Raw genomic sequence first — 25,044 nt, 5'->3', positions numbered from 1 at the left:
CTGAATCTAGTGGGGCTTACTTCTGATAAAGTATTATTTGTCTTCATGCATATAGGCTGATTGTAACAACAATTAACTAACACCAAGTCAGCAAACTACAATTCAGAAAAAAGAAAAGCAACAAGGAACCTGTCAGGACAGCAGCAATTATATATCAATGAATATGTACACAGAGTACATTACAAAACAATTTATGAATCTATTTAGACATAATTTGCACATTAAAAATAATTGGCACAAACTAAGGCAAAAAGCATTCATAGCAAGAATCTGTGCTGTGATGGGGGTTGAACAGTTAGGTGGAAGGAAATCTTCAATGGATACCTTTGACAACCATAGCCTCATGCTGATGCCTTATGAAGGGATACAATCTCTTGACAAAGAGATACAATCTGTGGCTTCGCACTTCAGCTGCTCTTGAGAATGATCATTAAAGATTGTTATCTCTTTGACAGGCACCAATGTAAAGCTATAGGAAGTGCCTGAGATGAAGTATTGGGTCATGCCTAATGCCCATTGTAATGGGAGTTGGGGTTGCTTGTGCATAAGCCACAAACTGCTCCACGCTGGTTGTATGGCTAAACCTTTCCCTGGCTTGACAGCCCTTAAAACTAGACTGTCTCAGTCACTGGCAGAATCCGTCAGTGGGCGTTTCCTGAACTTTTTCCAACATAGAAATTCCTTGACTCCCAGTCTCCTCCTAGCTTCTCTGTGCGGAAGCTTTCTGCGCAGCGTAGGCGTGCCAAGCGGAGGTCCTGTGCTCTCCCCGCTGATCTCACTGGAAGAGTCTCGGAGCCTTCCCTCCGAAGTACTCTCAGCCTCCCCTTTCTTCCTTTTGTCACCTTGATTTCCGTCCCCAGCGGAAGCTCTCCCTCTCTCCTTGCTAGTTCCCTCTCCGGCATCACTGGGGAGCCTTACCTCTCCTCTTGGATCCGATGGCAGTTCCCTGACACCCATTACCAAGAAAAAGCCTGCAACAGAGGGCAGAATGCCAAAACACATGCAGACTACCCAAGCAATGCAGCTATCACCACTACTGACAAAATGGAGGGGGTATCTTCAGAGGCACCAGAATAGCTTCTGGGGTGCTGGATATGGCCCCCAGACCATGAGTTGCCCAGTACAGCATAGGGGTTATACTCAGTTATCATGGGACTTAGCCTTCATTAATTTGTCTAGTTCTTTTCGCCATAACTTGGGTTAGTGAATTTCCTAAGTTGTTTAATGGTTTGTGTGAAGAAGCTCTTGTTTGTTTAATTTTTGTCTTTCCTGATATATCAGCCAAAAAACATCACTAGATGACCACAAATTCAAGTATTATGAGAGAGAGATAAGAATTTTCTATCACTCATCTCAACAGCGTTTGTGAGAAAATGCTCTATCAATTGTTTTAAATAAACTAGGAAAAACAATCATTTTCAGTTGCAAATTTTTGGACAAGGGAACACTTTCAAACATTTAGCTTGATCCAAATTACACTGAAATCACTTGAAAGGCTTCAAGAGTCTTTTGCTAAGGTTTGGAATGACATGTGGTACATTATTTATCTTTACATGCGCAAATAGTCCCACTGAAGCTGAGCTTCTGGCATGAGAAACTCTTTGTAAGATCAGAACTTCATTTAAATTTAACATGGCAAGAGAAGGCAACTGCATATCAGAAATTCAACAGTGTAGCATCATCTCGTGCCTGATTGTTATATATTCAACTTTAAAAAATATGTTGAGCTTTTAAAATTGGGCCCGAGAGGGGAAGAATTGGAACAGCGATACTCCATGAAAGGAGTTCTGCAAAAAGGCATGAAGTGAGAGAGAGCAACCTGCCTGGGCATTGCTTCAAAGCAATGGAGAGTATTTCAGACAGGGAACAGTGCGTAAGGTGTAAGTCATTTTCTCTTATTGTACAATATTGTATCTGTGTTTCTGCATGATCTTGGATTCCTAAGACTGTCCTGCTCAATTATGTGTTTGTACTTTGCAAGGTAGGGACGCGGGTGGCGCTGTGGGTAAAACCTCAGTGCCTAGGACTTGCTGATCGCATGGTCGGCGGTTCGAATCCCCGCGGCGGGGTGCGCTCCTGTCGTTCGGTCCCAGCGCCTGCCAACCTAGCAGTTCGAAAGCACCCCCAAGTGCAAGTAGATAAATAGGGACCGCTTACCAGCAGGAAGGTAAACGGTGTTTCCGTGTGCTGCGCTGGCTCGCCAGAGCAGCTTCGTCATGCTGGCCACGTGACCTGGAAGTGTCTTCGGACAGCGCTGGCTCCTGGCCTCTAGAGTGAGATGAGCGTACAACCCTAGAGTCTGGCAAGACTGGCCCATACGGGCAGGGGTACCTTTACCTTTTACTTTGCAAGGTACACTATGGAAAGAAAGAGGAACTGCTTGGGACAAATTCAGACTATGGGAGACATTATGTACTTGTAGGAACAAAGGAGGAGGAAAGGGAAATTGAGACATCCCCCCTTCCCTTGTAGAACAGAGTTGCAAATGGAGACAGGAAGACGTTTGATTTGCCCTCAGCAAAAGCAGATACCTGTAGTTCGGTTTCAACCCAAGGTGTAATTGCTGTTGTCTGGTGCAATGCATTCTCTTTTCATCACACTTGGTTGGTGACAATGAGCCCTGAAAACTTTGATTCATAGTTTCTCAATGTATAAGTAGCTCTTGAGCCCTCCTCAACTGTGTGTACTCACAGCAGCTTATGGGAAGATCAACGTGTGGTCCAAGCTGGGCATGGAGGGGTTTGGTAAAGATTTCTATGATCACTGCAGCATTTTCCACCACCTGCTACATCCATAGGAATCTTCACAGTTGTGTCCATATGTTCAACCTCCCTCCCTTTGCGTACCTAGTCATGCCTTAGGAGTCATGCTTATGTAAAGTGGGAGTGAAAAACAGTATTAATAGACCCTCATGTCTACTTTTATTATGCTGCTTCATTTCTTAATATTTTACATCAAGACTCTTGGGTGCTACAAGGGTGATTATTGACTAGGAGTAGACTACTCCCCACAAGTCCAATATGCCGTTTGTCTTTGGGACCATCTGTGCAGTGGAAATCAATGGCCACAGGAAGGCTGCCTGCTTTGGAAAAGAAGCAAAGAAGAAAGCATTTTTAAATAGTAGGGATATAATTGCAAGACCTGCCTGTATATATTGCATGTAGCCCTCCGCTCTCCTCTTTCTAAGTGGCTTGCTACGCTTCCCCTTTCCCAAGGGTTGGCACATGCTGGTTGCTTCACTCAAGATGGCTTCAGCTGTGGCAGCCAAGCTAATAGGGGTTGACAGGCACTGTCTGGAGGGAGTCATGGACTCTATGAAGTCGGCAGAAGCTTGTCAGCAAGGGCCCTGAGGCACCTCCAGAGTCAGGCAGTCGATTCACTCTGTCCAGCTCCAAAAGGGAGACCCCCCTCCCCCAAAAAACCCCACTGTATCATTTAGTTTGGGTGGTATTCGAAGAGTTGCTTCTCTTAACCTCCCTGTCCACTGCTCACGACACGGGATGCCTTGTGTGGGGCTGTGTGTGTGAGCAAGACATTTGCACCGACTTATCTCCTTGGTCTTAATGTGACACTAGAGAACAAGGCCCTTCCCTGAACCAGCCATCCTCTCCCTACACACCCACACCGGCTGTGACAGAGTGGTACATTTAAAAGTATATTTCACAAGCTTTGCCTTCTGGGGGAAATTTGCCAGCTAGAAACTTCCTCCACCGGCTCCCCTTGACAGACACAGCCTCATCCCTGCAAATCTGCCCACAAGGAGGGTGAGGAGGCTGCAACTTTCTCTCTCCAGAACACACACCTGGTGTTCATGCATATTTCATTCTTTGCGCATTTCGCTGCAAAGATCAAATCTTTTCATAGCTGATGCCCTAGAAGGCCTGCTTTGCTTGCCAAATATTGTTTCATCGGAGCTTTCCTCCCTTCCCTTTCGATAGTCCAGGCCCTCCTCTTCTTTTCTTGTGGAATGGCTGCTTCCCCAATCCCCAACCCCAGACTGCCTGAGAAAAGGTCATTGTCCCTTTCATATTGGCTGCTCCTCGCTGTGAGCCAGTGTGGCTTCTGCTCTGGCAATAGAAAAGGATAAACAGGGAGGAGGGGAGGACAGAGCCCTCCAGACAACAGCTTATAAGGACGGAGAGTCTGAGGAGAACAGCAAGAGAAAAAGGCACGCTGAGAGGATGTTAAGAATAAAAAAAGGAAAATAGAGAGAGAGGCTGACAGGGAAAACACACACACACACACACACACACACACACACACACACACACGAAATGAAAGCAGTGGGAGAAGAAGACAGCAAATAAAAAGTTTCCTAAGACATTTCAGAAACCATTGTTGAGGAGGCACCTGTTGGGCTCCAAGCTAACTAGTTCGCTTCTGAATCTCACAGAGTTTCTCTCACTTTTCGGACCAGCATTGATATAGGAGGCAAATGCGAGAATTGCCTTATTATAAGGATGGCATGTGCATCTGCTCTGAGGCATCTGGGAGGGAGCAAGGAGCCCACAGAAGGAGGGTGTTGTAACACTGACCCCCCAAGGACTTTCAGTCATATGAAAGGAAGGGAGTGGCAGTTATTGTAGCATTCACTAGAAGTGCATAGATTAGTGAGCAATCTTTCCTCCTGTGGTGCCCTGCAGGTGTTGTTGGACTCCAATTCCCATCAGTCCTGAACAGCATAGCCCATGGTCAGGGATTATGGGAGCTGTGGTCCAGCAACATTGATTGTCCCCTAAACTAATGTGCACATGTATACGGTATATGCCATAGGGGTCTGGGGCAGTTCAGTATGACAGCTGCACATTGCTCCTCTGAGAATCCTAATTGCACTACCCTCCTGACATCTGGGGCTTTTGCCCTGCCACAGTTATATATCCACATAGCATTGCAAACATGGATCTGGACTGGGCAGGAAGAGGACTAGACAAAACATTGACTTTAAAATAGGATTGGACAAATTCATGGAGGAGAGGGCTAGTGATGGCTACTAGCCATGATGGCTGCGCTGTGCCTTCATGGTTGTAGGCAGCAATGCTTCTTAACACCAATTGCTGGAAACCACAAGAGAAGAGAGTGGCCTTGTGTTCTAATCCTGCTTGTGGGTTTCCCACAGGCATCTGGTTGGCCACTGTAAGAACAGGATGTTGGATTAGACGGGCCATTGGCCTGATCCAGCAGGCTCTTTTTCTGTTCTTAAAAAGTAGTTGGTAGGTGGGGTTACATGGGGGAAATGGCAGCCAGCATGGGAAGGGTTACGCATGGTCCTTCTTAAAGGCAAACAGGAACATTAGAACCTGAGTCAGGCCATTAGTCAATCTAGCTCAGTATCGCTTCCTGAAATTGCTTGGCAGGGGCTCTCTGGAGTTTCACACAGGGGACTCAATACACCAGGCATTAAACTCAGAACCCCATCTGCATGCGAAGAGTGCGCTCTGTGCTCCACTGCTGCACTACAGCTGTCTTCAAACGCTGCTCTGATCTCAGGCATTCTTATCTGGACTGCCAGCAGCAGCATCACCTTGGCCAAAAGGGCTTGGCGTTGGCTTATATTTAAACTGATCTTGTGTTTGTACTACACCATTTGTCCATATGAACCCCAAAGGACATAGCGACTTTTATTAACTGACTGTGCAGATTTAAGACGCCGGAGCCACGTTTTCCTTTGCTTGCTGCACAGCTTGCCACTTGTTGCACAGCAATATACTTCGGCAAGAAAGGAAATGAAGAAAATGACGTACCGAAACAAATTACAGAGTTTTCGGAGGTACAGCAGGCAAAATTAATGATGCAGCCTTGACATTTGGCTGAAACCTTAGGCTACCTGTGATGTTTAGATTGTTCCACTGGCTCTTTTTAATGAGCACCGACTGATCAGGAGTCAGGACCTTGGTTCTGTGTCTCTATAAATGACACTGCTATGTGCACAGTGCTGCACTCTAACAGTGTTAATCAAAATCGCCTCCTGAATTACCAGTGGAGTAATTACAGAATGCTTGGGTATTCCCAGTGGTCCTCTGTGCATGCTGCCAGGGCCCTGTGCCATAGGTTCATGTCCTTGTGCTATAGCCGTTGCACAAATTGTTCCACATTTGCTGCTGCTGCGGGTGGGTGGATTTCTTTTTGGCCCGGCAGAGTGGAGAGAAGCAAGGAGGAATTTAACTTTTCCTGTCACTCAGGGCATTCTTACCTGGCTTCCTGAAGGTTAACCGGATGACCACTTGCAGCTTTTACAATTAAAGTCCTCAGGCATAGTTGCTGTCATTGGAGGGCCATGCTTATGAGAAGGTCTGCTTTGGGATTGGAGATGACAGTGCTGGTCTGGATGTCTCCTCCAGATAGTTTCAGTGTGAATGTAGTCCCCAGGGACGTAGCAAATATAGATTGCTTGGAATCTATGTCAATAAAGTGGAGGCCAGCAAACCATAGGCAGGTATGCTGTGAAGATGCTGCACTTTCTGTGCTTTGCTGCTTCCCATCTTGACCCAGATTTGTCTATACATCAGCCAGGTTCCACCAGCGATGTCCACTGTAAAACGAAAAGTACACGTAGCGCAGCCTTAACACACTTCATACAATGGGAGTTGTGCTCCAAAACATCTGGAAGGCACCAGGTTGGCAAATGCTGCATTAGAGTAATCCAGCTGTTGAGCTAATAGCAAAGGGGTATTTGGGGAGATAACTATCAGTTAATTATGATCTCAGTTTACATTTAATATTTAGCAATGGGAATATTAATTTACAAATATATGCACTGCCAAAAGCAGAAGACAGTTCCGGGGAATAGTTATTAGTATTCTCAGAGTTCGTTTCTCCCATTCACACGTCACCCTGTGGCAACAGGATTTTCCAGCCTGCCAGGGTGAGAAAATGATGTGGTTTTGGCTTTGTCACATTGATGGAGGCGCTACTATGCACAGTGTACTTTTCGAATGATTTAAGACACACTTTTAAGACTAACAGCGAGAGCCTAAAAATGCAAGCTAAGATTTTCAGAATTTTGATACAAATTCTCCAGATTTCATGAAAACTCCTGCTAGATGGCAAGTAATCTTCAGGCAAGAAAAGCCGCTACTTAAGGTAGTACAGATGTTGGTAGTTACATACGCAGATTCCCCAGCTGTACCTGTTAAATAGGGGCACAATGCCTGCTCTCTCATTATGCTTATCTCTCATTGCTGGGACTTTATGCATACATAATAAATTACTACTATTAATAATAATGCGAATGATGAGGCCTATCGTCCTAATGGACTCCTTTGACTGACAGAATAGCATCCATCTTGTCTATGGTGCCAGGTATTGCAGGTTTTCCTGGTATATAATGAATTCTGACATTCTGAATATTATGGGATATGGATTTTCATGGTGGTATGAAGAAAATGATAGGGATATGGTGTTGTCTATGTGAAAGTGGAAAATGCATGATGTGGAGTTATTTTCACCACACTTACTTAGCAGGGCTTGTCAACTCTCGGAGCCCATGTGTGCTCCTGCTGCTGCTTCTCTCTGCCTCACTGTGAGGAGCTGACTTTTCGCATCAGGTAAAAAGCGTCCCTATTTCCATTTGACAAATGTGTGAGGTGGGGATGCTGTGCCTCAGCTGTGCTTGTTCAAGAAGAGGAGGAGGAGATCTGAGAAGCTAGCAGAGTCCCCCTTAACCATTGTTCTTTTTATTGGCATATATCAGAAACTTAGGAGCAGGTAATGGTATGTGCAATATTCCCCAGGCAAGATGTTCAGACTCTCTTCGGGTGAATAATTGATGCTCCAGAAGCCAAGCAACTGGTTCCTGATACTACATCCTGATAGTCAGGGGATGGAGGCTTTGAACTGACTCTATATGTTGTGTTTAAGTGCCCATCTGATCATTTCTCTTCTGAGCACATTCACATTTACACTCTCACTAATACTGTATAATTTGGTGCCCCAGAAACAAGGCAACTGCTGGTGTTTGGAGGCTAAAGTTTTGAACCAAACCGAAGTGTTGGGATGACTATTTATTTGATCATTCCTCTTTTAAAAACATTTGCCTTTGGATTTCTGCTAATACTGAAAATTGAAATTGCTCCCAGTATGAACACATGTAAATCTTTTTCTTTTCTTTTTTTTAATGGAGCTTTCCCAGATTGGGTATATGGCTTGTTTATTGCAACCTAAGTCAGTGCAGGAAGAAAGAGAAACATCATGGGTTAAAACCAGTCATGTGAAGACCATACTAATTACAAAGGCAGGTCCTAAATGCTTTTACCCATGGGTAGGCAAACTAAGGGCCGGAGGCCGGATCTGGTCCAATCGTCTTCTAAATCCGGCCCGTGGACGGTCCAGGAATCAGCATGTTTTTACATGAGTAGAATGTGTGCTTTTATTTAAAATGCATCTCTGGGTTATTTGTGGGGCATAGGAATTCGTTCATTTACCCCCCTCAGAATATAGTCCACCGCCCCCCAAGGTCTGAGGGACAGTGGACCGGCCCCCTGCTGAAAAAGTTTGCTGATTCCTGCTTTTACCCATGTTCATTTTGCTGTCCTTGGTTCTCTTCCACCACATTCTTATTTACTTGTGATATTTAAATATGATTAATACCTCCACTGTTAGAGGCTGAATGCTTCTAAATGTCAGTTGCTGGTAACTGCAGGAGGGAAGAGGTGTGTTGCACCCAGGTCCTGCTTGTGGGTTTCCAGTAGGCCTCTGGGTGGCCCCTATGAGAACAGGAAGCTAGACTAGATGGGCCTCTGGCCTGGTCCAGCAGTCCCTTCCGATGTTCTTTTGAAGGACAGTTATGGCATGATGTATGGTGTTCAGGCAGTGAGGACCTGAAATGTTCCCAGGTTACTTACAAGTGGAAAATTTATTTTGAAATGTGTTAACTATGGGGACCTTTATTGGAAGTGATTTCATGAGCAATACTCTAGATTTTTTGGATGAGATTTTTAACTGAGAAACATTCAGTAGGTGGACTATTTTGGTGTCGCTTTCCCCTGAAAATTTGTTCATGAAATAACTTCTGAAAGACATGACACTAGGCATGAAACATTATATAAGGAGTCGTCCTAGAGGGGCTACAACAGTGCAGTTTCATTAAGTCTAAATTGCCCTGCAAATTTGTCCCATGTGAAACTTCTTGCAGGTTCCTTAGATATACTCATCCTTTCCCACTCACTCTTGCCAGAGGCCTCTTCCACAACTGGGACTCAACATCCACACTTCTCTCCTCAGTCATTTATGCTACTTGAAGTGATGCAGCACCCCACCCCCTTCTGCCCTTCTAAGATGCTGGATATATATGGTCAAATATGGTTGTAAGAAGAGCCCTGCCAGATCAGACCAAAGGCCTATCCAGCATTCAGTTTCCCATACCAGATGCTTCTGGGAAGCCCTCAAGAAAGGCATGAGGTCAACAGCCCTCTCTGCTGTTGAATCCTAGTGACTGCCATTTGGGGCCACTGCGCCTCTCATTCTGGAGGTAGAAATACAGCCATGATGCATAGTCTTAGAGTCCATGCATTTGTCTAATCCCATGCTAATGAGAGAAAACACTGACAGTATATTTCATTGTTATTCGTGGTTTTGCTGGAAACGATGTCAATCTGGGGACTTTTAACTCCACAAGACATGCAGTGGTAAGATGGTTATAAAACTATGTCGCCCCATTGATTAAAATCAAAGCCCCTGGAGTTAAATGTTAATACCAGTGGCAGTTCTGTATGTAAGTGCTGTTCACTTGCCAGTGGTGTTATGTGAACAGTTTTGGACATCTGTTCATTTCTTCTCTCACTTGGATTTCACAGATCTTAAAGAAAATAGGTTTCAGGACACACATTGTTCATTGAAAACCTCAGGATTTTGTTATGGGAATTAATATCTGTACCTGTACAAATTGCACCTATATCTATGAATGCCCCAAGCCTTCATTGTAGCCAATTCCAGGTGCTCTCCTTGAGCTCAGAGTCCCTTATTCCCAGGCGCAGGAACAGAATAAAGCAGGAAAATGAGACAAAGTGTAAAGCGCAACTTGATGTGGCTAATTACTTGACAGTGGGCATAAAAAGGGGATTAACTGGTGCCTCTAGGGATTGTCGCTGAATCCTAATCTTATCTTTCCCTCTCCCTTCCCCAGCCATTTGAAGTAATGAACTAGTTATAAATAGCTAATTAGTTAATTATATGCTGGCCTACATGCAGCATCTTGTAATGTGAAATTCCCTGGACCCCTGCAGTAGGGAGTCTCAGCTGTGGGGAGGGAAGCAGGTGGGGGGATTAGGAATGTGATTGATGCTTGGAAGGATTTGCAGAACTCAAGTGACCACAGGGAACACAGAGAATGTAATTAATTTAGTAAACGGGTGCAATCTATCCTATCCAAGGGGCTAGTCCGTTATCTTAGCAGAGTAAAGGGATCACGGAGAGAAACAAGCCCAAAGTTTATTCAGCTGTTGTAGTCTGAAGATGCTACAGATTCTACGCACGAGAATAGGGTAGCGTCCAATTAATCAAGATCCAAAGGAAATGAAGAAGAAGAAAAAGTGCATGGCAAAAGCCACTGCATTGTGAACTAAAACGCTCTCTTAATAAAGTAATACTTAGTTCAAAGAAAGCCATTCTTGGATATGATTGAGGAGCTCCTTCTTATTGGCTCTCTGAACAGAAGCTTTCTTTGAAGTAAACATTCCCTGATGAAGCTCAAAACATGGTAGGGTTTGTCAACAAATTGAAGTTTCACACATTACCTTTTCTTCCTTTTCATTTTATTTTTTGCATCTTTGCATTCTGACATTCTAAAGCATGTATCATGTCAGCAGCCCCAGAAGCTGAGTCCCTTGTATCTTGATTTTTTGAAAGCACCTCATATATTTGGAGACATTGCATAAGTAATGTGGTCAAATAAGAACAGATATAACATGCATCGATAGGCCTGGATTCACCATTTGGCTAAATGTGCTACTGTACTTAATTCAGAGCTGCAAAACTGCTGCACAGGATTGGGGAACTTTTGGCCTTGCAGATGTTGCTGAACTACAACTCCCAGCAACCCAAGCAAGCAAGGCCAATAGCCAGGGATGATGATGGGAGTTGTAGTTCAGCAACATCTACAAGGCCAAAAGTTCCCCACACCTCCTTTATAGAGTTCTCTAGCTGCCTCCACCTTGTTTCGATCCAGGATTTCCCCCACATAACGTCGTCTTCTTTCTTTCCCCATTCTGTTTTATATCTCCTTTCCCTTTCTTTTTCTCAATTACCTTCCTCCCTCCTATGCCGTGATCTATCCCTCTCTCCTTTCCTGGCCCTGGTCCCTCTTGCAGGCATGCGAATCCTGGTGAATTTGCTTTTGGACACCCTGCCTATGCTGGGGAACGTTTTGCTTCTCTGCTTCTTCGTCTTCTTCATCTTTGGCATCATTGGGGTGCAGCTATGGGCTGGTCTGCTGAGAAACCGCTGTTTCATGGAAGAGAACTTGACAATGTGAGTGATGGGGAGAGGGAACTGTCTGTGAAGCAAGCCTCTCTTATCTTTACCCCTTCTTAACTTCCTTTCTTGCTGAGCTAGTTCACAACCTTAGGGAACGATCAAACTAAACATATCCACTACAGCAAATGATTTCCACTTGTGCACCCTTGCACCCTCCCCAAATCAGGTCCAGAGGTTTTTTTTGGGGGGGCAGAACATATATAGGGGTGCATGGCTTTGGGGGGGCAGAGGGGAATAACCACATCAGACAGCATAGCAGGCAGCTTCGCAGTCTTCCTTTTACTAAAAAGATGCAAAGTCTGGGAGCAGCCACTGAGAAGGCCCTCTCTTGCATCGCCACCAAGTGTGCCTGTTAGGGTGGCAGAACCAAGAAAAGGGCTTCCCCCAAAGATCTCAGAGTCCAGGCAGGCTCATATGGGAGAATATGGTCCTTCACATAGCCTGGGCCTAACCTGAGCGTGCATTTCTGAGTGTGCATTTTATTTTATTTTTATTTCTTTTTCACTTTTCCACTTAAAAATACACTAAGAAGCCAACAAAGAATGCCAAACTCTAGCCCACTAAAACAACATGGACACTGATAAATAGTTATGACATACAAATCAGCAATTTAAAGCATCCTTATAGCCAAATCAGAGATTTTTTTAAAAAAACTCAAGCAGCAGCCCTAGCAAGCTGTTATTAAAACCCTACCAAGTCCCTTGAACCAGATCAAGAATATATTTTTTATATATGTAGCTAATTCATGTCGCTTTATGAATATTTTCATTACAGGCTTAAAGAATGACACAATGTGCTCTGTTCCTATCAAAGGCAAAATGGCTGTGATATTTGGCTGCTGCTACCAACAGCCAACTTCATCCCGTGTCCTGCCAGCTTTATATTCTGTATATTACACAAATGATAAAGGAAGCAGTCCTATTAAGTAGAGACTGCCAGTCCACAAAAAGACTGACCTATGGCCAGAATCTGGGGTCCCCTACTAAGTGAACCTTCTGGTCCTGCCTTGGAATCAAATAATGTGTTGATTTTAGTTCTTTGGGTTTTTTATTTTTTCCAATCTTAAATTTAAAATTGGAAATATAAATCTATTAAATATGCAATAAAACAAATCCTTGTGAAAATTATTCGGCATTTTAGTGCATTTCCCCCAATTAACACATATTTGTATGCCGTTTTAACTCACGTACACATTTTTGCAAGCAATTTTTCCCAATTCAATGCACTTTTGCATGTTCTTTCACTAGTTTATTCATTTTTATGTACATATATACCTTTTTGTACACATTGTTTGGTTTGAAAACTCCATTACAAAATTCAGTTATGTGTAAATTTTGAAGGATGGCTGTGTTTCAGAAAGTTTAAATTTGAAAAATCTGGCTTTAAATGCAAACAGAATCAAATTCCTTCCCATCCCTAGTCCTGCCCTTCCTAGGCCACCCACAACTCCTCTCTGCCCCTCCTGACTCCCAAGATATTTACATCTGAGAAAGGCTTGGTTGCCATTGGCTAAGAGATGCTAGAATGTGTTTTTATCTCCCAAACAGTCTTTAAACAAAAAAACCTGTCAGCATGATTCATATGATTCATGCAGAACCTTCTATTTTTAATCTGAATGATAATCACTAACAAAATGGCCATTTGATTGGAATTACCCAGTAAATGCCTATTAGGCCCCTATGCTTTCTCCTCTACCATATTCAGTTTCAGATGTTGCTTAGCAACCTCACACATGCTTCCCTAAGTTGCCCCCTGCTGTTTAGAAAAGGTTTCCTGACAACCTGGCTGACAACCCAGGGAAGGCAGGGTCACGATCTCTGGTTGGCTGCCTAGATCACCTGGCTGTTGGCCCTGACCCAAGTGCTCAGGCCCTGTGGATTTGTAATGCTAGAGATGTGTCATTTGGAAGTTGTAGATCAGCCTCCAGGCCATCTCTCACATTCCTCAGCAGGAGATGCAGCCAATCCTGACTCCCTGATGTATGCACCTTTATGATACATTTTTTTTAAAGCAACATGTCTGGTGCATTCATGTTAGATTTTCAGGTCTGTGCTTAAAACACCTTTGGCACACCTCCGAAAAATAATGGGCGAAGCAGCTGATCCTGCCATTCCAGACTCTGCTGTAATATTTTAAGATTATTCACGGTCTTTTTAATTTTCTACAAATCTCGAATTCTGTGGGATTCTACAGTTTTAAGTTTGGATTCAATATTATGGGAAGTATTGCTGTCAGATGTTAGGAAATAAGTATGTTAAATACTTCCATACACTGGCACAGTCCCAGATTACCCATTTGCTGCATGAGGCATACATCTGCTATCTATTTTAGTTCTGACTACGTGGAAAGTATGCCACTTAGGGAAGAAAAATGAATAAAAACTTGCACTCTTACTGTGGCCTTTCTTAAAACCTTCCCCCCGCCCTCCCCAATGTCTATAAATTGATTTTTGCTAGGGGCTGTAGCTCAATTCAGCTGATTCTCTAGACCACTGTTTGGGTCATCCTGAATGAGCCACAGAACCATTCACTCTCCACCCTTCCTGCTGTCTCTCACTGTTTCCTTTCCCTGTGTAATTTCTGTTTCCCTAGAATTAGAAACTTCCTGTTTTATTATTCTGGTTTGGAGGGATGAGTGCTAGCCATAGTTTGCTAAGTCAGACATCACAGCAAACTGTGGCTAATGTTAAATGGGAAACCAGCAGCTCATTTTCTGTGACACTACATGATCCTTAATAAACTATATCCCTGTAATAGCTGGTTGGAAGGTTATTGTGATCATGGTACTGCCCATCGCCTGGAATATTAACTCTAGTGTTTGCAATAACAAATTAATTAGTGTGCCTTTTGTGTCCCCTCAGACAAGGTAACATTACCCTTCCTCTCTATTATCAACCTGAGGAGGACGATGAAAAGCCCTTCATCTGTTCACTGTCAGGAGATAATGGAATCATGGGCTGTCACGAGATTCCCCCACTGAAGGAGCGAGGCCACGTTTGCTGTTTGGACAAGGATGACTATTACTACTACACCTCTGTAAGACAGGAGTTCAACGTCAGCGGCATGTGTGTCAACTGGAACCAGTATTACAATGAGTGTCGCACGGGCAATGCCAACCCACACAAAGGGGCTATCAACTTTGATAATATTGGCTATGCATGGATTGTTATATTTCAGGTAATCTGAACTGAGATGTCCAGGAACCAGTCCGAAGTCTATAAATGTGACCTACACTTCTTCTCATTAGTGATATACAGTCCTTTACTGAAACAGTAGTGTGGGTCTCAGCATATGTTGTATTATTCATGTGGTGATAGCATAGTTGTCAGGCTACTTTTGTGATGGAAATATTACAGTGGGTGCTTGAGTTGCAAACATGATCCGTGTGGGATGCACGTTCGCAACCCACGGTGTTCACAACCTGTGCCTGTGCACGCGCAGGTTGCGATTCGGTGCTTCTGCACATGCGCAAAGCGCGATTTAGTGCTTCTGCACATGCACAACCACTGAAACCTGGAAGTAACCTGTTCCGGTACTTCCGGGTTTCGGCGGTCCATAACCCGAAAAAATGCAAGCTGAAGTGGCTGTAACCCGAGGTATGATTATATATGGGTTGGATCAAAGATGAGGAACTTGTAGTCATCCAGATGGACTCCAGTTCTCATCAGCTCCAGCCATTATGGCCAATAGTCAGGGTTATGGGAGTTGGAGTCCAAAAACATCAGAAGAGCCACAGTTTCCCTATCCCTGGGCTACAGGCAGAAGGATGTGATCAGGTTCAAGCTAGAGGTCAGCCACTGGTTCAGACAAACAAGGATGAGAACCAGAGATGTAGTCAAAAGATGGGCTGGTGTTGGGACACAGGGTTGGGCAGAAATGAACCAAATGGCCAGAGTCAGGAACACACATATACGTTAGGTAGGTACCAGATGTAGAGTAGCACTCTGTGCTGTTCCTCCATCTTATGAGTTATTCAGACAGAGGAGCTCAACTTGAATTGGGAAGTCATATAGTGCTAGGCAGGTCTCAGGGCCATAGCTGGACAGAGCAACAGTAGATTGTACTCTGGCATGTAGAGCTGCAGCATAACAAAGATTAGGCTGGAAATTCCCTCAGTTCTTTAAGAGCTGTCCTGGTGGGGCAGGGAATAATTCACCTGTATGCTGTGGCAATAGTCCTTGGTTGAAGTCCTCCAGTGCCTTTACATCAACATACCACCATTTGGTAGCACAGCAAGATATAATGATGATGATGATGATGATTAAAAAGCTTTGCTCCATAAGGAAAAGCCAATGAGGATATCAAACTTAATATCTTTCTTGTTGTAAGATATTACTGTTCTTCTTACTCAGTAGGCCTTTGGAATAGGGTGAACTTAAAATTCCATTCACCTGCAGCAATAGCTTGATAATGTGGATGACAATCAGTTGTCATGAATTGTTATGTCTTAGCTCCTTAAGTATTTACTCAGTGCAGCAGTGGGTTGCAATAAGCTTGTCAGGGAATACGAACCATCATGATTATCGTCCATATGTTTCATCTGCTCAACTACCACTTAAACCGTGAACTCACTAATTGTTTCCAAATATAAGGATATTAGTGTATAACTCCTGACTTTCCCACTCTCTTTTGATGATTAAAAGACTGCATATATAACTGGTATTAAAGCATCTGAAATGTGTTAGAGAGAACTACTTCTGTTTACATATTTACTCGGTCTACATGTGTAGATCAAACCTAGCCTGTAGGCCTTCAACACATGGTGAGGCTAACATGGGAATGCACCTAAATCTTACGATTATTTCCTTTAATTTCTGAAGCCATCTAAGAGTATGATTAGACTGACATTGAATATTCTGCCAAGTGATTTCATTGGGAAAGTTAGGACACACTTAAATGTTATTGAAATCAACAGCACTCACTTAGAAGTGCTAAACTTTGGTTGGCTCTCATTCAGCTAAATGTGTCAGATTCAGAGAGCCCAACTGGATTCAGAGAGTCTACAGGAGCAAAACTCCCATCCCTCCATTCATGTCATAGTGAAAAGATACTGCACTGCTGGCCCAGATCAAATTAGTGCTACTTTAGCACTAATTGGAAAGATTTATAAGATTTGTGGGTTCTGCTTTTTTTGCATCAAGTGGAGGGTTCCTAACACTGAAAGTCTAGCATAATAACACAAAATATGTGGACTGGAGCAGTCAACTCATTGGAGTGGATTTGACTGCTTTACATTAAAGTGGTACCTTGGGTTAAGAACTTAATTCGTTCTGGAGGTCAGTTCTTAACCTGAAACTGTTCTTAACCTGAAGCACCACTTTAGCTAATGGGCCTCCTGCTGCTGCCGCACCGCCAGAGCCCGATTTCTGTCCTCATCCTGAAGCAAAGTTCTTAACCTGAAGCACTATTTCTGGGTTAGCGGAGTCTTTAACCTGAAGCGTATGTAACCCAAGGTACCACTGTACTGTCCTTCTGTAGTTATTTACATTGTTTTGTTCTTGTTTTCTTTTTCTATAGGTGATTACACTGGAAGGGTGGGTTGAGATTATGTACTATGTGATGGATGCTCATTCATTCTACAACTTCATCTACTTCATCTTGCTGATCATTGTAAGTACAATTGTCCTTTCACCAGAGGTGATAGCATCCTGTCAATATCCCAATTAATCTAGGAGCCTGAAACACACATTGTAGCAAAAGTAGCTGTAGAAAGCAAAATGTGTTAATTGTATGCATTCCAAAATGCAAAGTATTCCAGTTCTGGCTTTTTTTCTTTTTCCAAGTAGCAAAATCATTCAAGGAAATTCAAGGATCAAATTTAGCATTGCCTTTTTAGACTGAGAAGCTAGAGTTCACTCGAGATATTTCTGACATTTTGGTCTCCTGTTCTTCTCACTTAAATGGTAATTTGTAATTGCTAAGTACTTACAGTCCATGGTCCAGTGAATTTATAGTCTGCAGCAACCATTGCCAGCCTTAGGCAGCCTTTGGTCCTGCTAGCTGGAACTGATGGGAGTTGTAGTTCAGAATATCTGAAGGGCTCTAGGCTGCCCAAGGCTGGCCTAAGGCATAACTTAGGAACATGGATCACAGTGAATGGCAGAAGAAAAAAGCAGTAGTGATGGTAAGAGAAATAAGATAGATTTGGGGTTTTTTCGGGGGGGGGGTTCTTTTTGGTTCAATTAATTTCAGATAAAATGAGCAAATAAGATGCTGATGATCTGAACCTATGTTGCAGTCTTTCTTTCTTTCTTTCTTTCTTTCTTTCTTTCTTTCTTTCTTCTGTCACATTCATCTAAAGGAGTTGTAGTCACTTAGACGTTCAATGTTTCCAAGCCACTGTCCACAGGCATGAGTTAAGTGGGTGATTAAAAAGAAGCAATAAAAGCTAATGAAAAAAGGAAAGCAGAGAGTATTTTAAATTGGGATTGAAAAGCTTCATTAAGGGTGACAGCTGAAACAAGTTTCCTTTGCCTGAGCTGCTTGTTTTTCTTATTGAGAATGAAAGCACCTTCTTTGTTCTCTATACCTCATTTTTAAAGAAAACCAATACAAAAACCCAGACCTTTGTGACTCCTGGAGAAGTCCATGCTGCCTGACAGTTCACCCAATGGCTAGCCTGAAGCGGGGGTTTTCACCACATGGCATTTTCTCTGAACTGGCTCCAAGAGGTATCACAGTCCATGCTGGCTTCGTGGAATTGATAAATAGAACACGAAGGCCTGGGCACATCATTGGAGGAGCCAGTTGGATGGAGTCTCCAGAACCCCTGTAACAGCTGATAACTTGCCTGCTTATAGGTAGTTGGGATGGAAGAAGGCACTGTTTTCCATTCCACTGTGTAATTGCTTGCAGCACTGCTTCTATTCTGCTGCAGTTCATCTTCCATAAAAAAATATATTATTTGTCTCAATGTCCACTGTGGTAAAATTACAAATCTTACATAAATTATGTAATTGTGTTCTCATTTATTCCACCCCATCCATTTCAATGCAAAGAACTCTCAATGCAAAATGACGGGGTGTGTGAGTTACATAATGAATTACATATTTGTGCTGACTGAAAGCGACAATGACAGAGAATACTAATCATTTGCAATGGATTGATCTCCATCTGGACAAGGGACAAATAAACAAATATCAGCAATTTCTGCTCCTTTTCCCCTTTTTGTCAGAATTTTCCCACATCCACAAAACTTGGACAACAGCTCTGGCAAAAAGGAAAGAAGCAAAATACCCCCATGTACTAAAAATATACATTTTTTAAAAAAGTATTCAAGGACATGTTTTTAGAAACAATTCTCACATCAGTTTTGGTTTCTCTCAGTTTCCCCTTTTTATCAATCCTAAATTCAGTTCTCCAAATTGACACATCAGTTGTTAAAAAAATTAAGAAGTCCTTCCAAAAAAATTCTTAATGTTTTAGTTTACATAAATGCATTATTATGCATCCTTTCCCCTGATATATGCATTTTTGTACACATTTTTTGTTGGAAAACTTGCAAATTGTGTAGTTGTGTCTTTCAAAGGATAACTGTGTTTCTGTTTGCATATTGTCTCAGGAATCACTCACTAGATAGATTTATTTTAAAATATAAATTGAACCAATTTTCTCTCACCCCTTCCCTACAAGAACTACATTTACTTTACTTTACTTTTTCTGCCAGCAAAATCTTTATATACTCCAACACATGTCTTCCATCACCAATAGTGGTATAATAAGGAGCACAGCCATTCATTCTTGTTAAGAGTGTGACTTTTAACACTCTTTTTCTGTAGTCCAGAGCAAGTATAACCTGAATATATATCCCCCCCTTTTCTTCCTACCCATATCAGCTTCAGTTCTGTTGTTGCCCTTTTTACTATGGCTAAGGGTGCTGGATGCCTCTATACATTTTCTGTAGAGAATGGAAGATTCTACTCTCTTGCAAAACTCGTGTCGCCTTTTTCCTGTATCCCCCTTTGGGAGGCTAGTCTACACCAGCTAAACTAAATGCCCATATAACATTTCATTTTCTCCCTCTTTATGAATGAGGTTGCATTCTGGTCTTGCTGCAGTTTGTGACGCTGAACTATTCTAAAGGTTGGATTCCATCTTCTCTTTCCATTCACCCAGCTTGCAGCCAGGGGTATGGAATTCTACACTGGGACTGGAGAAGCTGTAACTCTGCAGATGTTGTTGGACTCCAACTCCCATCAGCCCCAGCCAGCATGAACAATAAATAGAAACAATGAGACTTGGAGTCCAGCAGGATCTAGCAGGCTACAGCTTCCCCAGTCCTGGTGTACATTCCCATACAGCTTTTCCCCAATGTGTGGACTGGGGCTGATGGGAGTTGGAGTCCCAAACACCTGAAAGGCAGCAGGTTGGGGAAGGCTCTACTCTCTGAAGACTCGTGAAATACTTGCCATTTCTGTTCAGTCAAAAAGGTGAGAATAGGAATGTGTGAGGGAATGCATTTAGAATAGGAGAGGATTCACAACCGTCACAATTTCAAAAAGAAAAGCAGAGAGCATTTTGCAAAATCTTTACAGGTCAAAGGGGATTATTTTAAACCAAACAGTGCTTTCTCCCTCTTTTCTTTTTCCCTCCAACACCGTGTTCGGTATTCTAAAGAGTGGACAAGCTGAAGTGGAGGAGGACCAGATGGTTAAAGGCAAAACAACTTTAGAACAGCTTTGAAGGCCATTTTTTCAATAAATAAAAATCCTCTCTATATTATTTTGAAACAGCTTATTGTCCTAACACTGAAGCTGGCCAGGAACGTTTCAGTTCTTCAAAGCTTTTTCAAGTGCTAGCAGTATTGTGCCCCCTTTGAAATGCTGAAAGAGCTCCTGGATTGAATATTCTGATGGAGCCTTTGGGCACCTTTGCCTGTGTGAGCTGAGTGCCAGGAGTGCAGAGGCATCACGTGGGGAATTATGTTTGAACACGGCTAGGTGGAGAAACAATCACTCCCCCACCCCCTACTTATGACTTAAGTAGGTGGCAGAATTGGCTCTTTATGCTTATTCTTGGGTCAGTTCTCTTTGGTGTGTTATGCCCTACCCAACAGATTGTGAGACAGATGACCTTCGGAGTGCATTTGGAAAGATGCTTCCCCTTATTTTCATGTGTTATCCTGGGTTAGCTTGTGTGCAATGAGGTAAATAACCCTTTTGTATTGGTTTATAATGTATGAGTTGTGAAATGGGTTTTTGTAGCAATGATTCTTCAACATCAACCTCTTTGGACTGGTCATGTTGTGCGGATGCCTGATTACCGTCTTTCAAAGCAACTACTCTACTCCAAACTTAAAAATGGAAAGCATGATGCTGGTGGTCAACAAAAGAGGTTTAAGACTGTCTCAAGGCAAATCTTTAAAAATGTAATATAAACACTAACAATTGGGAAACACTGGCCTGTGAGTGCTCCAATTGAAGAACAGCCTTTACCATAGGTGTCATGGGCTTTGAAGACACTCAAACTCAGGATGCAAGGGAGAAATGTGCTAAGAGGAAGGCACGGTTGGCAAATCCACATCATGATCAACTCCCACCCGGAAACCAATGTCCCCACTGTGGAAGGACATGGGGATCCAGAATTGGCCTCCACAGTCACTTACGGACTCATTGTTAAAACCGTGTTTTTGGAACACAATCTTACTCAGCTACAAGTGATCGCCAAAGAAGAAGGGGGTTTTTGTAGTGGGAACTGAGAAAGCAAAGTCAATGAAAGGGCGTTAATTATAATGAAGGCAGAATTGCACCTTGACTGCTATAGTTTTATGGACATGCCAATAACCAAACCAGCATTTTTGAGAGCCATCTTTGTAATAAATATCTCACCATTTAAATTAATATTCAGGATTAGGAATGAAGATGCTCCTGGCCCAATATCAGAGCTACCAATGAAATTGGTTTCCCCAAGCTGTTAAAATCAGAATAGTATTTTTAAGCACAAAAGGCAAGGCAGAATCATTTTTGCAGACTTACACCCTAAACAAATAGACACACAAGGGAAAGGACAGATGAAAGATGAGATACACTGAATTAAAGCACCTCAATTAGTTGAAAAAGACATGTGGAAACAGATATATTTTAGGATTCTTCTTTAAGAACTTAATAACATAAGATGAGCCTGCTGTATCCGCCAATGGCCCACCTAGTCCAGCATCCTGTTCTCACAGTGGCCAACCAGATACCTGTGAGAAAGCTGCAAGCAGGACCCAAGCACAAGAGCCCTCTCCCCTCCTGTGTTTCCCAGCAACTGGTATTCAGAAGCTTTGCTGCCTCCAACTATGGAGGCAGAGCATAGCCATCATGGCTAGCAGCCATTGATAATCTTATCTTCCACAAATTTGTCCAGTCATCTTTTAAAGCCATCCAATTTGCTGCCCATCACTACCTTCTGCTGGAGCAAGTTCCATAGTTTAACTATGCACAGGAGAGACTGGGAGTCCAAGTAAAGAGCAATCAAGGGAACAAAACCAAACTGGACATCGCATCCCCTCCAGTCACGCCCCCTGCCAAAGCCCTTTACCCAAGGCTGCATAATGGTGAAGTCAAAAATAGTAAACCTGGTATTTTCCCATCATGGAATGCAGCTGGAAATCTTCTCAATGAGGACCTGTCCCAAATTAAGGTTGTTCCTACAGCCACAGCAGCAGCAGCAGTGGCATCTTAAAGTAAAGGTAAAGGTACCCCTGCCCGTATGGGCCAGTCTTGACAGACTCTGGGGTTGTGCGCCCATCTCACTTAAGAGGCCAGGGGCCAGCGCTGTCCGGAGACACTTCCAGGTCACGTGGCCAGCGTGACAAAGCTGCATCTGGCGAGCCAGAGCCGCACACGGAAACGCTGTTTACCTTCCCGCTGGTAAGCGGTCCCTACATGGACATTTCCAATCACCACTCTCTTTTCCTTCCATTCTCCTAGAGTTTCCACTTCCTTTAAAATCTATCATCTATCATCTATCTATCTATCTATCTATCATCATCTGGCTATCTATTTATCTATCTATTTCATTTGTATGCTGCTTTACAGAGCTAACCATCCCAAGGCAGCTCAAATCATACTAAAAAACTAAATAATCCTATAAAATTCCTATTCCTTGTACAATCATAATCTAACATTTAAATCACAAACAGTGCTAAAATATTAGAAACACCAGCATAGAAGCAATTGAACTGCAGTAGTACGAATGTTAATTAAAAGCAGCTTAAAACGGAACATTAGAACAGCAATAGTTGAAAACAATCTAGAGCATTCCGAATATTAGTTAAAACCAGCTTGAAATAGGAACGTCTTCAAGGCCTATTTAAAAATTGGGAGCAAGTTCCATAATATGGGACCACAACCCAAAAAAGCCTGTTTCTGTTGCCTGCCAACCTAATGCATCTTGATGACAGACTTGCAAACTTATTTTCAACCACTTTGGAGGTCTTTTGTCAAGTAGAAAAGCAGGATGTAAGTATTCCATAAAGGTAAATAATAAATATACTTCTCCAGGAGGCAGCATTTCAACTGCATCTGTACCTTTTTTCCCTTCCAGATTTTTGTTTCCCTGCTTCCTTCTAAATTCATGCTTTATGCCTCTCTTCTCCTCTGGTTCCTAGGTGGGCTCATTCTTCATGATCAACCTATGCCTGGTGGTCATTGCTACACAGTTTTCGGAGACCAAGCAGCGAGAGCACCAATTGATGCAGGAGCAGCGAGCACGGTACCTGTCCTCCAGCACCGTGGCCAGCTACATGGAACCAGGGGACTGCTATGAAGAAATCTTCCAATACGTCTGCCATATTGTACGCAAGGCCAAGCGCCGCACCCTTGGCTTCTACAACAGCCTGCAAGATCGGCGCCTGGGCCGAACGGAGCCGAGCGCTGCCAAGAGGAGCATGAATGGGAAAGACCAGAGGCAATACAGTAAGATTTGCAAGGCCAAGTCAGCAGAATGATGGTGGTAGGGGAAGAGAGAGGAAATAAGTGATTGATAAGACCATACGTATGAATCAGAGTACTTAAAACACATGACCCACTATGCTAATAGATAACACTGTGTGGTAGGCACAGAGATGGCAGTGCTAATAGAAAACTTATGTAGTGGCCATAGAGGAGAAGGCAGTACACTGGACAAACTCTGAGTAGAATCTGTTGGTGAGAGATTTGTTCATTGATTTAATCTAGGATGCATCAGATCTTCAGGGGGGGGGGGAATAGCCCCTTTTGTAGGTCAGAAAAATTGCCATAATATAATATGAGGCAGGCAAATGGAAACACAATTGCAGAAACTGATTTTACAATAAAGAGGATTAGACTTTACTGACCATTAAAACCAAGGTAATCTAGCATTTTTAAGGAGGACAGGCCTGCAGTAAAGCTCAGTGGCAAAATCTACGCAGGAGGACATTTTGAACGGCTTATTTGTTGAATATAAAAAAATACATTTTAAATCATTTGTGGCATGGAAAGCAAGCCATGGTCCTGTAAAATTATCCTGGATGGCATCCAAAAGTTTGCAGTAACCAACAGTTCTTTCTACTCATAGCTTTAGTGGCTTCAGCACAGTTGAGTCTCAGAGATTTTAAAATGTAGTTTAATATTTTAAAATGATGCCACGTCACTCAGATGTTACTTGAATTCTTGGGCTGTCCTGGACCTTATCTAGCTCCAGAAATACAGCTCTCCAACCATGCCAACTAATGAACCACCCTTTACTGGGATTCTTACATACCCCTCTTTCCTGCCATTGCTGGGCTCCCTTTCCTGTTGGCCTCCTGGTCCTTTCTTGTCTATGGCATCACACCTCTGTGCTTCCTGAAGGCTTCCTTCCAAGATGACATTGCAAAAGGAATGCCTCTGCCACAGCAGTAAGCCCGTCTGTGGACCCAGGATCACCTAACAGTAAAGGAACTCAGGCTGTAGGTAAATGCTGTACTTGAACATGCATTTCTAGCCTGAGAACAGCAACATTCAAAGCTACATTTTAGTGCTTAACTTTCCATCAAGGTGAATTTAGCAGGGAAAAGGATAAAGCAAAGAAATCGCTTTTTCTTCCAGACCTGCAATCTCTGGCTTTCTAATGATGAGAGAGCATTTTATCACCTAGAGGTGATGATTTCTTTCTGCATGACCACTCCTGCTCTCATGTTCTGTCCTCATTCTAAAAGAAAACTTGCACACTTTTACAGCGGTATGTTAGGAATAATAATAGTGCTGAGATTCATAAGGGAGTGAGTTCGGAATAGCAAACTCTGGTTTTGGCTTCCTAAGCTCTTTGTGAATCAAACTCAAACATCAAACCCTAACCAAAGTTTGGGCCTGGTTTTAATGAGCTCATCCTGGTACCAGCCCTCTTCACAAACCACCACAGCTGCCCACTTCCCTTTCCAACCCAAATTCCATGGTGCCAACTGAGGCAGCAGCAATGGAGTTGTGCCATCTTGAGACTCGTTCATAAGTTTGTGGAGAAAAGAAGGGGTCATGGTGTTTATTTGGAAATTGAGGCCTTCAAACTCAATTATGTTTCTAATGACATCATCATCCATGTGATTCAGCCAAAACTCTGGAATGGGCTTGGAGTGGGGGGAAGGACTTTTCTG

The 25,044-nt window shown here is 43.0% G+C and overlaps 1 protein-coding gene across 5 annotated transcripts in view; it reads left to right on the top strand.

Moving 5' to 3' along the window:
• Window positions 1-25,044, top strand: part of CACNA1I (calcium voltage-gated channel subunit alpha1 I) — a 361,276-nt gene that overhangs the window by 267,612 nt on the left and 68,620 nt on the right. For all 5 annotated transcript variants that reach the window (XM_081928146.1, XM_081928148.1, XM_081928149.1 and 2 more), the window contains 4 exons: window positions 11,304-11,463; window positions 14,330-14,645; window positions 16,986-17,078; window positions 23,062-23,368. In XM_081928146.1, coding sequence (XP_081784272.1) covers window positions 11,304-11,463; window positions 14,330-14,645; window positions 16,986-17,078; window positions 23,062-23,368 — 876 coding nt within the window. The remainder of the gene's footprint in view (window positions 1-11,303; window positions 11,464-14,329; window positions 14,646-16,985; window positions 17,079-23,061; window positions 23,369-25,044) is intronic.

This window comes from Podarcis melisellensis (assembly GCF_964234715.1).
Source record: "Podarcis melisellensis genome assembly, chromosome: 10".
NCBI classification, from domain to species: Eukaryota; Metazoa; Chordata; class Lepidosauria; order Squamata; family Lacertidae; genus Podarcis; species Podarcis melisellensis.
The sequence above is the reverse complement of the archived record's forward strand: the minus strand, read 5'-3'. Positions and strand labels throughout refer to the sequence as shown.